The sequence below is a fragment of the Leuresthes tenuis genome, unplaced genomic scaffold (assembly GCF_036924035.1).
Source record: "Leuresthes tenuis unplaced genomic scaffold, fLeuTen1.0.hap1 SCAF_4, whole genome shotgun sequence".
In the NCBI taxonomy this organism is placed as follows: domain Eukaryota; kingdom Metazoa; phylum Chordata; class Actinopteri; order Atheriniformes; family Atherinopsidae; genus Leuresthes; species Leuresthes tenuis.
This window is the reverse complement of record NW_027325358.1, coordinates 24,098,503-24,113,832: the sequence shown is the minus strand read 5'-3', so window position 1 is coordinate 24,113,832 and position 15,330 is coordinate 24,098,503. Positions and strand designations below refer to the sequence as shown.

Here is a 15,330-nt window from a genome sequence, read left to right as displayed (position 1 = left end):
CTTGTGCAGGTGAACATGTGTAAGAGAAAAAGAAAAACTGCACAGGCGATAACAAACCAACAGTGAATTATTAAATAGTCAACAGAGTCGTCTCAGAATGTGTCCTTGTTAAGAGACTTGAAAGGAGCAATTAAAATTCTGTTGCCATTGAAAGAGGCGATCATTAAATTCCCTACCGAGAAATCAACAGAATTAATCTCTGGAACACCATCTACACTTCTAATCTTTAGCATCTCAGTGACAAAAGGGCTGCTTCTTGTGCAAACTACGACCCAAGGACACATGGTGCAAAGCAAGAAAAGTTGGCACCGCGCTGATACAGCATGAACTGTGGCCATGAAAACAGGAAGAAGCCATATGGAAGATTTTTAGTCTTCTGTAATAAGTAAAAACTGCATTTAGATTTTTGTAATAAGTAAACTAATTGCATCAGGATATACTCCTAGTATCAAAAGTGAAAGAAAACATGCAAACTGGCTTATCTCAGAATAATGTATACGACTGGAATAAAATGATCGATGCAATCAGCACTTGAATGTTGAAGCTGCTAATGTTGACTTAAAGGGTTATTTGTGAGTACAAAGTTGCGTTTTGTATTTATGTACTTATGGTCATTGTCTAATGGAGAATCAGAAATTATGCAAGTGGAACAAGAGGAGCATATTTCTAACTTTGTAATGCAACTCAGACCTTGATAATGTCCATTTCAGCACTGTATCCATGATATAGTGTTTGCTCTCCATAAATCATTTGAGTTGTTTTAGATTTTTTTTTAGCAAAAAAAAGCTCTTCCCGTGGCCCCCAATTTGAGTAGCCTTTAGCTTAGCTCGCTGACACCTTTAATCCACCTGTTATCTAACTAAATATGCAAACTGCTGAGAGAGGCTGTCTTTCTAATTTTTTAAAAAATCGTCTAGACATCACAAGTTAATTATCACATTATCTCGGGATAATAGAGCTGGTTTTGTAATGATAACAGACAAGTGTATATTGTTACCTTGAGACAATGGGTTGATAAATTTTGTTTCAACCCTGTAAAGTTTGTTTTCCCATCACCACAAACAGTTGTATCGATTGCCACGACAATGATGTTGAAGAGTGAAATTAGAAGTTAACGCGGGAACTACTCGCTTTCGAGCTCACCATAGTCACATGTGGAGAAAGCCGAGCTTGTTTTCTCATGATAGCAGGTTACTAACTATGTGCTATGCTGTCAAGAAAACAAACGGCCAATTTCTTGATAAAACATGATAAATTAACTTATTCTAATGCAAAAAGAACTTTCTTATTTTAGATAAAAGAATAATCAAAATGGGCTTTCAAGATAATGGCAGCAACATAAATAACTGCGAGCAATGTTGCTCTCAGCTTCCGTAAAACCAGTAACTTACACTCAAGTAATGTACAATGCCCCAAAGCTGTACTTGAGGGGAGTAGTTGAGTAAATATACTTAGTTACACATACAATGGATGTATTTCCACAGACTGTAATTAATCACACTGCTTGCTTATGAGCAGAATATATCATTACTCATAATCTTGTTATTTTTATGATGTATACTGCATTACGCTGACTTTGGTGTTCAATATTTCCAAAGTCAGCTGCAGCTGACTTTGACTGATGCGTAGCCATCAGGCAGGTAAACTGAATTTATAATCGCACTGTTGCCGAAAAGGCAAGATGTGGCGGCATATTTTGTGCATATGGATCTCTGTAATGGAACTGCATTAACAATGAGAAGTAAAGCAAATTTGACACCTGCTTATTACATGTTTAACCACTTGAAAAGGCCCAGAACTGTGACCAAAACATAGCTTTTTGTGAATTTTTAACATCCAGTCTGACTTAATTTGACTTAAACTGTATTTTATGTATTTTATTTTATGTACTTTATTTCATGTTACTGTGAAAGACAGAGAAAAAGAGAGAAACATGTCCAGCAATACAACATTCTGCTGTACCTGACAATAACCAACCTGATCCTGTACCAACTCTAACATAAAACATGTGGGGTTCAAGCCAGATCGCTGCAGTTTAAAACCTTTGGATCTTAAACTAGTAAGATGCACAACTTCAACTCACATGCTACACACACCTGATTCAACACTTGAGATGCTGGTTTGGTTTTTCTTGAGGGGTGGCTGACTGATGCGTGTTAGTAGGACACCAACACTTAGTAATTACTCCATAATGTGAGTTGATCTATGTATATCTAGGTGTGTTGTTACTTCCCAGTGTATCTCATTTTAGCACAGTTAGTAAGATTCTCCATCTGGTGTGGAAGTCATGAAATAAAAAGAGCTTCCAGTGAGATCATTAGCATTTGCTCTCAGCGGGATATTCAGCAGCACTTCGACAGCCATTATAAACACACTAAATTCCATTGTGTTTTACCTTCACCTTAGAGTGTCCTGGGAAAAGATGATCTTTGTTTTCCTCTGAAACAAAACAGATCCTATCCAAATTAGTATGAAATCGCGGCGTGTTTTACAGTATTTATAGTAGATGTACTCAGTGTTAGTCGTTTCTCTGATCAAACAGTAATCTTTTTCTCTTTTTTTAATGATCCATTACAACTGTTCAATCTCAGCCAACTGACATACTGTCCTTTCTGCTAGGATAGCTGTGCTTAACCCGTCCGGTGTGGCTTCAACCCTGGCCAAACAAAAGGAGCAGCAAGAAGATGAGCATGCGATAGCCATGTCAGACCTCCCGCCCCGCTCCACAGAAGAAGGGGCCAATTCTGGACCAGGACCAGACTCTTCACAAGATCTCACAACACAAAGCTCCATATAAGGGGCGGGGGGGTCTAACTCCTTTGTCTGTTCCTACCGTATCTAATTAAAACCCAACAAGCCACTTTCAAATTGTGCACCCAATCTTAATTTACCAAGTGTACATACTCAGTGAACCACAGGAAATTCTACAACGTGAACCACATCCAAGACAGACTGCTTTTAATTCCAGTTGTAATAACAAATATAAATGTGTCACATTTATATCCAGTGTATATGACTGTATGTCTGCCTGCATGTACATGTTAACTGAAGAAAAGATGGACTATAACACTTTTACCATGTATGAATGTAGGTGTGTGAGTGAACAGATAAAGCAATGCTTTAGAATTCTCTATTCTGCACATGTACAAGTGTGTCCTTGTGCTAAAGCTGTTACGTCTGTAGTTTGATGTCTGTAAAGTCTTTAGCCTGCAATGGAATTGCTGGGGAATGTTTTTCATACTGACTACATCAGTGATGCCACACTAAGCTGTTGAAAACACTGTAAAAGGGGCAATAGGCGTGAGAGTGAATATAAATTCTTCAACACTAGCCTAAAAGAAAAAAATAAAGATTTTCCATGACTTGGATAGAGTTTAACACCTGATTTGACTGACACTCATTGTAACTCTTGACCTTTGTGTTTTCGCTTTGGATCTGAGCAACACCAAATTAAAAAGATAATCTTTAATGTGTTTCTTTCTTCGTTCCTCTCAGTGTGGATTTGTCTTCAGTTTCCCTGTACACATGAACAAGAATTTTCCTCCAGTCACCTGTTTGCCTCCCCACATAGCAAACCACCCGACTGTAACAAAGTTTTCTTAAGTGTGACTTAAGTATGAATCCCATCTCACTGTCTTTCCTGCGAGTGATAACGCATGCAGCCGTCCTTTGAGCCATGATCACAAGGCATATGAACGAATGTTTGAGAGAGCATTTAAGTCCCCTCAAGTGTTGTGTAGCCTTCCGTGTGTGGCGCTGCATTTGTGCATTAGTGTGAACGTGCTTACACAAGCGCGGCAAAGGTCCGGTCATGTGCTTGATAGCTATTTAAGACTGCAGAGGGAGATGGACCGACTCTTGGGGGGGGCAACAGTTTTGCAAACAGAGGAGCAGCATGCACAGTCAGAGGTAAGGGAGCACATTTATACTGATTATCTTTTACACACTGAGCTTCTAAAGCTCTTAAAGCTTCATATAAGACTGACAGCTTCAACAAATTGTACAAACAGAATACATTGATGTGAGATGCTTTGTTCCTGCCGAGGTGCAAACAAGTTAAACATTTCTATCATTTTTCTATTGGGTATTTTTCTTTAGGTTTTTCCCATCACTTATTCATTGTAATAAAATTGGTCTTGCTAAATGATTGGACACCCCAGTCATTCCTTTGACATACTTTAAAAGACAGGTAAATCTGGCTACAAAACAAATGTATAGGAAAATATCATTTAAAATCTATTGTTAAAGCTTTTCTTGTAAGAAACTTGTAAGAGCTGTGAGCTAATGGCTTTATGAATTATGAACAATGTGTGGCATTGCCTACAGGGGCGTCTAAGAAGTAAAGCTTAGGGGAAATAGTTTAGGAGAAACTCGCTTTAACGAAAGACTGCAACCACAACAAGTTTTTGTGAGTGTATTTTGTCTTCCTTTTACCAAATATGTTCTGGGATGACTCAGGCCCCTTGAACATTAAAATTCTATGTGGTATAAAAAGGATGGAAGGACATAGAAAAATTATTCTCAATGTCCAAAACTGTCGGTAGTATCCCTTATTCTCTCGACTAAAACACCTAAACACCTCCTCCTGTTTCAAATTCTTCCCTGGTTCTGCTAGCATATGGAGAGTGGGTCTCCTGGTGGGGACCTTTTGTGTCAGCCTATCATTCGCTCAGTTCCCCCGGGAGTGCGTCACCGTCGAAGGGCTGCGGAGCGGTCAGTGCTGCCCATCCCCTACAGGGGTGGCAGGGGATGAGTGTGGCTCCAGCACAGGAAGAGGGCAGTGTGTGACCATCGCAGCCGACAATCGGCGGCACGGACCGCAGTACCCGTATGCTGGGCGTGATGATAGAGAGAGGTGGCCGCTGAGATTTTTCAACCGCACCTGCCAGTGTAATGGGAATTTCAGTGGCTACAACTGTGGGCGATGCAGACATGGGCTGACCGGACCAAACTGTGATCAGAGAATCTCTGTGGGTAAGAGAACGGATGTTGTTTGGACCTAAAAGTTCAAGAAAACTTGTGATGTCTTCCTCCTGCTGTGCTCTTTAAGAGCGCACAGGTCTACATCATCCAGGAAAATATCTGTGCCAATTCTGATAACATTTTTTCTCTTTACTCTCAAAACCACTCATTCTTTTGTTATGATGATTTGTTCATCTGCATGTTTTCCTTTGTTAACTTCACTCTAGTAAGGAGGAATATCATGCAGATGAGCACAGCTGAGAAGCAGGCGTTTGTGAATGCTTTGGACCAAGCAAAGAGGACTGTTCACCCTGACCTAGTCATCTGTACAAGAAGGTACATAAATCTAATAACATAATGATATGAGTATTAGTAATTCATTAAATGGCCTGATGTCAAAGGAGGGTAGATTTCTAACCAGCTGGTCTTTGATCTTGCATTGATTTTTTAACTCTATTCGAGTTGAGGGGGGCAATAGAAAGCTATGTGACACAGATAGGGGTAAACCCATGCTTCTTTTTTTTTTTTTGTTGATTGCCAGTAACGTCACAACATTTCTTGTGAAAGCTTTCTATATTTGCTGCAGGGTGTAAGTGCAAATTAGGTAGGAGCAAAGGGACTTAAACTCTTGTAAGTAACACTAGGCCTACATAAATCTGTGAATAACCTCCTTACAAATCAGCTGAGGATAGCAGTAGATTAATTTCAAAGCAATTATTGCCAGCAGGTACAGAAACCCATTTAAACCATCTAATCAAGAAATGTACTTTCTCCTGTATGCCCTGGGTTTTAAGCTACAAGGCACACATTTAAAATCAAGTTGCCTTTGACAGCTATGTTGAAGAAAAAAATGTATATACGTTATCTTCCTTAGAATACTCCCCTTCACCTAAAATCAATCAGGAGGACTTTGGGGGATAGACTGGCTAATTCTTGGCAGTGTCGAGAGAAAGACAAAAAAAGAGTGACATCCTTGCCTTATCTGTAGGTACCAGGAGGTGCTTGGGCCTGACAGCAACACCCCACAGTTTGAGAACATCACCTATTACAACTACTTTGTTTGGAGCCACTACTACTCTGTCAGCAAGACGTACCTTGGTGCAGGCCAGGCAAGCTTTGGGGGCGTGGATTTCTCCCATGAGGGCCCAGGCTTTGTCACCTGGCATCGTTTCCATCTGCTCCAGCTGGAGAGAGACATGCAGGTGAGTCGAAAGAAATGAAGGAGAGAGAGGAGGATTGGAAAAGCAAAAGAGCGAGGGCATCAGGCTTCTGGGATGATAAAGGGAGGGGATAAACGAAGGAAGGAAGGGAAGAGTGTATGAATTTCTTTAAAAATGGAGTGGGAAGTTATATAGCAGGAGAAAGGCGGGAGTGAATAGTAATGACACAGATAAGCTAAGGAGGGGGAAAGCAGCAAAAGATGTGATGAAAAATAAAAAGAGTTAATAGTGGAATATAAGAAGGAAGTTGATTAAAGTACACATTTAATCAATCCATTCTTCATCTGAGCAGGACATGCTGGGCGACCCCACTTTTGCCCTGCCCTACTGGAACTTCGCCATCGGAGGCAGCGAGTGCGACATCTGCACCGATGACCTGCTGGGAGCAAGGAGCACATTCGATATGAACTCCATCAGCTCCAACTCTGTGTTCTCTCAGTGGAGGGTCATCTGCGAGAGTGTGGAGGACTACGACACTTTGGGCACAATCTGCAACAGTTACGACAGCTACACAAATACTCATTATACCTAACGTTAAGTCGAGCAGCGCTGCTGATATACAACATTGTCTCAGCTGCATGAGAAAAAGAGGGCAAGGAGCTTGTAAAAAGACATGTAGAACATTAGCTGCTATAAATAATACCTCACAGCTGTTGTGCTCAATTCAGTACTGCTCGCCTATTAGCGCAGTTTGTTTGAAACTACTGGTTCTCTAGTCGTTAGACCTTGCCTTTTGGGTTGCTCTGAGTATCTGCTGCACATTATTTATTTTTTTTCTTCAGTTAGTGAGCTGAATTTCTCATTAAAGAACTCTGGAGCTTACAATAGATTTTCCAAGTGTAGATTCACAACGAGTCACGAGATTTAGAGTAGAATAAGGGGACTCTTATGCCGTAATATGTTAATACTGCATAAGCTAGACAAGGTGATTAGATTTGTAGGGATTGGCTCTCATTCCACACTGGCACAAGATTAGTCTCAACCTTTCACTTTTGTGTTCAAACATACCAAGTTCATATGGCGCTTTCTTTTTGGCTTAAATTATGGAGTAAAGGTGCAAGTCGGTAATTGTTTCGCTGTAATTCAGTAACAAAATCATCTCAAGAGAGTTGCTTTCTAATGTAATATGCACAAGAGAAAACAGTTGCTCGATAACTGGTAGAACATTTAAGTGGCCAACATTTGATGGATCTGTCTAATTTTGCCTCTTGGAGAGTCATGACAGGTCTGGTATTTCCTAGGCTAACAAGCAACAGCTCTTTAAATGGAGTCTTGGGGGGGTTGGGGGGGTTGCCTCATTTGTGGATCAACGCCTGTGTTGCAGACAAGAGTCTGGCAGTCTCCTGCTTTCTTTGATCTAAGGAAATAATCTTCAAACACAGAGACAACTCGGTTATGTAGCCCCCCTGCTTGTGTGTAGGAGAGAAACCACAAAAAAAGAAAGATAGATCATGCATGCAAGAAAAAAAAAGAAAAACTTCAGTCACAAGGCTCCCACTTGCTACTGTTGACTCTTATTTAAAAATTGAACAACTTAAATGCCACCCTGTCATGTTTCAGACTGATCAAACCAGTCAAGTCTCCCACACAGAGTAAGAAAGTGTTTTACAATCATATTTCTTTCCATTTTTTTGTGAAACACAGGGCTGATTCTGAGTTCTGCTTTGTGTTGTTATGTTTCACTTAAGTCAGCCAGCGTTATCTCTGACCCTGCATCCTGTCTTCATCAACAAGGTTCAGAGAGCAGTCCTATCAGGAGGAACCCAGCGGGCAACGTGGCACGACCCATGGTGCAGAGGCTTCCTGAGCCCCAGGATGTGTTGGACTGTCTGGAGCTCAACGCCTTTGACACTCCTCCATATTACTCCACCTCCTCTGAGAGCTTCAGGAATACCATCGAAGGTGTGCAGCTATATGTTGTTGTGGAAGTTTAACACCCCCTCCATCAATCAAAATGGGAATATTGAGGCTCAGTTGCTGAGAAAAATAAAGCTGCTCAAGTTCTGTGTGACAGTATAGATACAAACTCAAGCCAGGAACTCACACTCACTCAGTCCTCCACCCACATGCACATATGGTACGCTCCGACACAGCATTTGCTGTTCCTAATTTTGGTAAATCTGAGTTTTCATGACTTTTTTTCTTTTGTTTTGTGTTCTGTGTTTTCTAGGCTACAGTGCCCCCCAGGGGATGTATGACCCCGTCGTCCGCAGCCTCCACAACCTGGCCCATCTCTTTCTCAATGGGACAGGTGGACAGACTCACCTGTCACCCAATGATCCCATATTTGTCTTGCTGCACACCTTCACCGATGCAGTATTTGATGAGTGGCTCCGCAGGCACCAACCAGGTACACATAAACTGATACATATGCAGACAAGGCAACAGAATTCACTTAGAATGATAAATACATGGATAACAACAATCCTTCCCCTCCTGCAGGTGAAATTGTTTACCCTGAGGAGAACGCTCCAATTGGACACAACAGCAGGTTCAACATGGTTCCTTTTTGGCCTCCTGTAACCAATGCTGAGATGTTTGTGTCTGCCCCAGAAAGCCTTGGATACTCATATGAGGTCCAGTGGCCAGGTGAGGAGCACACATGCAAACACACACTGAGAAAACTGAGTGACCGTTAATGACCCTCCCTCCTCTTTCCCTCTACAGCTCGTGCCTTCACATTGTCTGAGATCATAACTGTGGCTGTTGTCGCAGCGGTGGTGGTGGTAGCACTGCTGGGCAGCGTCATTGCCTGCGCCGCACGAGCTCGCTCGAATCGCTCAGCCGAGGCCCTGGAGCCCTTGCTGGGAGAAACTTTCCGACGTTACTCAGAAGATGACAGGAGGTTGGGCAAATCCCAGTCTGTCGTCTGATCCCACACGTTTCGAGAGAGGCCTTGACATTTTCATGCATTTGTTTCACCTTTTTTATTCACCAGTTTCCTCAAATAAAGTTAAACTGGTTTTAAACCCAGAACCTGTTGTGTTTTTGTCTGTATTTGCTGTGCTCAGTAGGGCTGGCAGGGTTTAGAAGGTCTTCTGCAGGATCTATGGGGAATCAAACTGTAGCTTTGGGGTCAGACTAACTGAGGCTCTTAACAAATGGACAACCAGATGCTGAGAAACACTGCAAGAATACAATTTGCGGTCTCTTTTGCTCTGCGACAGATTGTTTAATTTCCAAAATTATAGTATACCCTTCTCTGCTGCCAACTACATATTACTATATTCATCCAGGCTATGTTAATCTACCTGAAAGATAAATGGATGATGCCATACAGACACTTTAATGCCTGCGTTCCCATTCCTTTGATTTTGTACTTTAAGTAGGCCTGTCATTCTGGAAACAACAGGCATGCCTGTAGAAACAGACCACAGACTGGTCTTAATACAGGCCTTTTTAGCTGCAGGTGCAAATTGTTTTGTCCCAAGCCCGAGGCCATCTGGCAAATCACTCCACCTAATGTTAATCTTCTAACCAGTGAGCCTGATTAAATCAGAGCAAACCACGGCGTGTTCATAACAGCACACACACACCCTCATGTGGATATGACGCATTACTGCAAATGAAGCAAAGCAACTCAAATCCTTGTTTATTCACAGTCGATTTGAACATTTGCAAAGGGAAAACTATGCGCTTTACTCCTTTTTGAGACAGCCGCTTCAACACTGAGCTACCTCAGTCTGCCATTTGTGATAGATGGTTCTACACACATATACTATCAGATGAATTCTTTTAAATTTAAACACACGAAGATATACAATAAACTTTAATAATATATACAAAAAACTGCAACCTTTGACAAACTGTTTACTCTTGTCACAGTTTTGTAGGACAATTGATTTAACATAATTTTACATTTTGTCATTTCAATAGTTTAGTGAAATTGTGTTGCCTCATGAAAGTCATATTTTGCACCAATGCAAGATTCCAAAAATGTTACCATCCTAAAGCTTGGTAAATCTCTGCATGGTGTGCAGAAAAATGTTTAGGAAACTCTTGAAGGGCCAAGGGTTAAAAAACTATCCACAGCAGTTGAACAGTATCTAAATCGCTGCAACCATTTCGTGTTTTACAAGCTAATGTTCATGGAAATAGGGGGGTTGGGGGAGACTTTTGCATCTGAGAGCTATAACATAGAGCAGAGTCTTAAATGCACAAGTAAAATAAAAAAATGTTGTGACCTTTTTTATCTGCAGGACAAAAAAAAACAGACTTTGCTTCAGATTCTGCCTGAAAATACTGTGGGACCACCTGGCCCAGCGTAAATCTGCACAAAGGCGCACAGAATGCAATATTTATCATCCCATGTTGCATTTCTGGAGGCTCAAAGGCTGCCCAAGCATAAACATGTCCCCAGTAGTTTCTCTGGGGATTTGGGACGCAGCTTCATTTAAATATTTCATTGGTGCACATTGTGGCTTTTGATGACAGAGAAGGGCATCTCTTTTTAGACCAAGGGGGAAAAAAGAAACGTGTGAACTGTGAACCATGGATAAGCACTTTCTAGTTTAGAGAGAGAATTTAATGACTGGTCTTTTATCTGAATTAAAAAAAATACTATTTCACTGTTACATTCTTGTTAAATAAATGAAGGTGGTTTTAAAACTCCCAAACTGCAGGATGTGCAGCGCTTCTCAATCCTAACTGCATGACTGAGCATAATTATTATTTCTTGCTTTGGGCTATGACACTGAGCAAGATGATGCACACGTCTCTGTGCCAAGTTTCCAATCAGCCCTGCTCATTTAAGGTTGACAGCCCAGACTCAGTGTTGCTGAATGACATGGAGATAGTGGCACCTAAGTTCATAGCTGCAATTAACTGTAAGCCTTCACTATGTACAGAAGTTACAGTGAATCTTCCTGTGGGGATATTTTTGTCTTCCTTAAAGGGTAGCAGGATATTCAGACTCAGCGTTGGACTGAATTACTTGGGATTGGCATTTTTGCAGTTCAGGAGGATATCTTAAAAAAAGAGCCTCAAGAGAATGGAAGGAGATGAAGCAGATTTTTTTTTTGGATCCATCTTGAGTTGGCTGTTTTTTCTAAACCACAAGGTTACACTGAAAAAGACCCAATCCTGTGGGTTTATTATCATGGATAAATGTGGCAGTAAAACACACACATGCACTCAACAATCATTTGGCCATCGCTGCTCTCCTGAGAGAGAGGATCATTAGTGCCTTTCAGATGTACTTTTATGAAAGTTACTGTACCTTATTTAAAGCTGCAGCATAACCTACACTGTAGCTTTTACAGCCACAGACAGCACTGTGTTCTGGAAAACGTGGGTAAGAAAGATTCTGTATCCCATATCCACCTAGAATAAATTAGAAAATACAAAATACTTTGAGATGTTAAATAACTCCTCTAAGAAATGTAATTATTATAATCAAAAAGCTACAATACTGTGTTACCATCCTAAAATGCACAAAAGCCTTTTGCCATTTCTCCATTTTAAAACCCTCCTCATGCAAGCAATTGTTCATCTGGAGCAGGATAAACCGGACTGTGATGGCTGGATTTCAATAAAGCTTGCAATGTGAGCAGATGGCTTTGATTAATGCAGACGCTCCAGACAGGATCTCCCGAGATGCCTCCTATTTCCTAAATGAGACATTTGTGAGCAAATGCATTGTTTGTCAAGTTGTCGACAGTTTCACTGGTGGTTTAAGTGAAATTTGTGTAAATTAACAGAAAAAAGTGTAAGGCTTTAATCTCCCTTTGCTTTTCAGTCAGGAATATTTATTTGTCCTAACTTTGGAGTTACTTCTTTATCTTCATCTAGAAAGCTTTTTCCTCCTCTTCTCTCCTTTGCACTCATGATTTGCAATTGTGTATATCTGAGTTCCCTGTCATTCCCTGTGAAAAACACTTTATCCTATTACCTTGATGATTCTGGAAATGTATTAATAAACATTAATAGACAAAGCCAGACAGAAAAGCAAGAAATATAGCAACAATGAACATAACCACAACAATAAACCATGTCCAAAGTGAAATGGGGTTCACTAATGTGAAAATAGATTAATTGGCCGAAGCTTTGCTGTTTTCATTATCATTTTCATCGTTAAAGCATAACTATTTTTAAGATACAGTACCATGCAAAATTCTTAAGCCATCCCTTTTTCATATATATATATACATGTGTTTCCAGCAAAATGAGAAATAGGTGCAGAGATTTATTGAACAATGTACAAATATCAGTACACAAGGCAAAAACAGTTTGTTCCTCATTAACAAGCTTTAAAGTCAGCAGTCAGTAGCTATGACCACCTTTATTGCTCATCACAGCCTGAACCCTCTTAGACAAGCTTTCTTATCATTTCTTTAGGCAGTCTTCAACAGTAGTTCTCCAGGCTTCATGAAGGACATTTCAAAGCTCTTCTTTGGATGTTGGCAGCTTTTTGTTCCGTTCTCTGTCAAATTGATCCCACACTGCTTCAATAATTTTGAGGTGCGGGCTCTGGGGAGGATTCATCACTCGTTAAGACCTGTTGCCACTGATTTTCAACCCAATCCTTGTGTCATATGGCTTACCTCAGCCTTTTCACCCTGTTTCTCTTCCTTAAAACAGGCTTCTTGACAGCCACTCTTCCACGGAGCAAAAATACTACTTTATATCTAAGAAGCAACACAATTTAAAATGTTTTTTTTTGGCCAAGCTGGCTTTTATGTGTAGACACAATATTATTTCATCCCTCAAGTTGAAGTAGTTGAAGTTGAAGCTTCAGTGGAGAGTGGATGGATTACCTGAAGCTGGACAACAGTCCCCCCCCCCCCCCTTAAGTTTTTTAGGCCTCTTCTTCAGGTGTCTTCTACTTGTCAAGTTTCCTCAAAGGACTGGCTGTACACCACACTGAGATATGCAAAGTTTTCAGCTAATAGCTGTTTAGAAATCCCTTTGTTGGTACTATTTAATGCCTGTAAATTTTTTGGGGGTTTTGTCATTGATGTAACCAAAGAAATGGGAACAATTTCGATGTTTGTGACAGGCTGCTGATAACAAAGTGCCCAAAGATACAACTTAAACTTTTTTTTTTGCTAAACTGTAGACACAACGTTTCATCCCTTGAGTTAGTTGCCTTTATACTTGAATGACGCATAGGTTATGCTTAAGTGGTTTAACAAGCAAATAAACAAGTAACACATTTCACTGGGACAAATGGTCAGATACAAGTTCCAGGCTGAAAATTGGATTTCATTGGATTATGATTACAATGAATTGTATTCTAATTGGCTTGAATTGGACTATATTATCTAAGTACCTTGAGATGACATTTGTTGTAATTTGGCACTCTACAAATAAAACTGAATTGAACTGAATTGAAAATTAGTAAAAAAGCAGAAAAAGTCTAAAGAAAAACCTTGAAAGACCTTGAGAAAGCTGGAGAACCATTACTTAAAACAACTTCAAAAGATTAGAAGAAAATCTGGCTCCTGGGAAGTAAAATATAATAAAGAACTGAGGAGTGGCTCAAGACTTTTGCACAATGCTGTATTTATTTTACAATGACATCATTTGTAGATGTATTACAGAAACGGGTTAAAAGGAAATATGTAAATTTTCTGATTAAAAATTCTCCCAAATGAACAGACAATGCCAGTAACACAATGCCAAACTGACACATTAGTACTGTGGCTATGATGACGACAACCTTATAGAGCACATCTGTCCCTGAATATATTGTGTCTTATTATAAAAATATGGAGGTAGGCCTGCCTGAGCCATCTCTAACATCTGGTTTAGGTATGTAATGCTTAAAGTGAGCATGTGTTTTCTTACTTTTAACATTAAGTGACATCTCGAACATTTAAAAAAGACAGTGATTATCATCAGAATTCCTTTCTTTCCTTAAATTTAGAATGAATTACCATGAAGAAAACAGCATGACAGTGTAAATAAATCCATATAAAACAGGTATCAGAAGCTTTCTAAATAAAGAATGTACATGACACAGTTACAATACTTTCTCGGAGCAATAAGAAAACAGTTGCTCAGGTGTAAGACTATGAAAACACAACAAAGCAAGAAATCCGTTAATAGCTGATACTCAGCAGCTGCTTTTAACAGATGTAACAAAATGCATGTGTACTACTCTATCTGCTTCACATAAGGGGGTCATTATTGCTAATCATCAACACATCATGTAAGATAAATAATAATCAAGAAATCATGACACATCTTTAATAATCAGAGCGTGAGGATGTAAAGAAAAGTTAAACAGGCTGTTGAAGCAAATGTCCCCTAAAACCTTATTGCCACATAAAAGATTGGCAGAAGCACTTGGCATGTTTTTAGTCTTAGGAGTTTCTCACAGTAGTTAACTCTGAACAAACTAAAGTTAAGGGACAGCGGAAATACTGCACATGTGACAATGTTTCTTGAGTTTAGCAGTTTACTCATGAGTTTGTTTATGTGGGTAATAATGCACATTCATGCATGAGAATTGGAAATAACTTATTACCTACTTTTGGTACTTTGATTTGTGGGAGCATTTCTTTTTTCTTTTTTTTTGACAGAATGTTTTGCTCCTTCATCACAGTGGTATGAAGATTCATATCACGGAAGCAGATGACTTCCAATAAGACCTGCATGTACACACACCTGAGCCATCTTTGGAGTTAGAGGTAGCTTCCCAAAACTAAATACAGATAAATTGAAAACTTTTTCGGAAAAACTGCTCTTTATTTTCCGCGTTTGTCTCATCACGCCTGTGTGTTGCGTTTTACAAAAGGCGGCGATGCCCCCACAGACCTTTTTTAGTAAGATGTAATCAAAATGTTGCGCAGTGGCGCCACGTCTCAGCAGAGCACAGTGAGCACTACGGTTCCTTTGGTCTTTTTCAGGATGTCCACAGCCTCGGCATGAGTCACGCCCTCCAGGCAGTGTCCATTCACAGCAATGATCTGATCGCCACGTTTCAGCCTGCCGTCCTCGATAGCTGCCCCCTGCAGGGTGCAAAGAGATCACAAAGGCTTTCAAACAATAAAGTTCAGCAGCTATTACAAACCATAAACAGGATAATATTGTAATATTTTTGTGACTCTTTTCTGAACACAATTAGGAGCAAGGCAAAGAGAGTCTGTGTTTGAGTTGTCTGTCAAAGACACAGCGAAGAAGTAGTGAGTTTTCATCAGATAAA

At 40.1% G+C, this 15,330-nt stretch overlaps 2 protein-coding genes across 2 annotated transcripts in view; one reads left to right on the top strand and one right to left on the bottom strand.

Annotated features, from left to right (window-relative positions):
• The first annotated feature begins 3,857 nt into the window (after positions 1–3,857).
• On the top strand, positions 3,858–9,121 carry tyrp1b (tyrosinase-related protein 1b). Its single transcript, XM_072383849.1, has 9 exons — positions 3,858–3,909; positions 4,616–4,974; positions 5,190–5,298; positions 5,951–6,164; positions 6,475–6,679; positions 7,917–8,084; positions 8,353–8,532; positions 8,625–8,771; positions 8,850–9,121. Exons 1-9 carry the CDS (start codon positions 3,896–3,898, stop codon positions 9,053–9,055), a joined length of 1,602 nt encoding a protein of 533 aa, XP_072239950.1. The 5' UTR covers positions 3,858–3,895; the 3' UTR covers positions 9,056–9,121.
• A 5,106-nt stretch (positions 9,122–14,227) lies between these two features.
• LOC140304625 (multiple PDZ domain protein) overlaps positions 14,228–15,330 on the bottom strand; it is a 55,784-nt gene continuing 54,681 nt past the window's right edge. Inside the window, exon 44 of the mRNA XM_072383333.1 lies at positions 14,228–15,136. Coding sequence (XP_072239434.1) covers positions 14,990–15,136 — 147 coding nt within the window. The 3' untranslated portion in view covers positions 14,228–14,989. The remainder of the gene's footprint in view (positions 15,137–15,330) is intronic.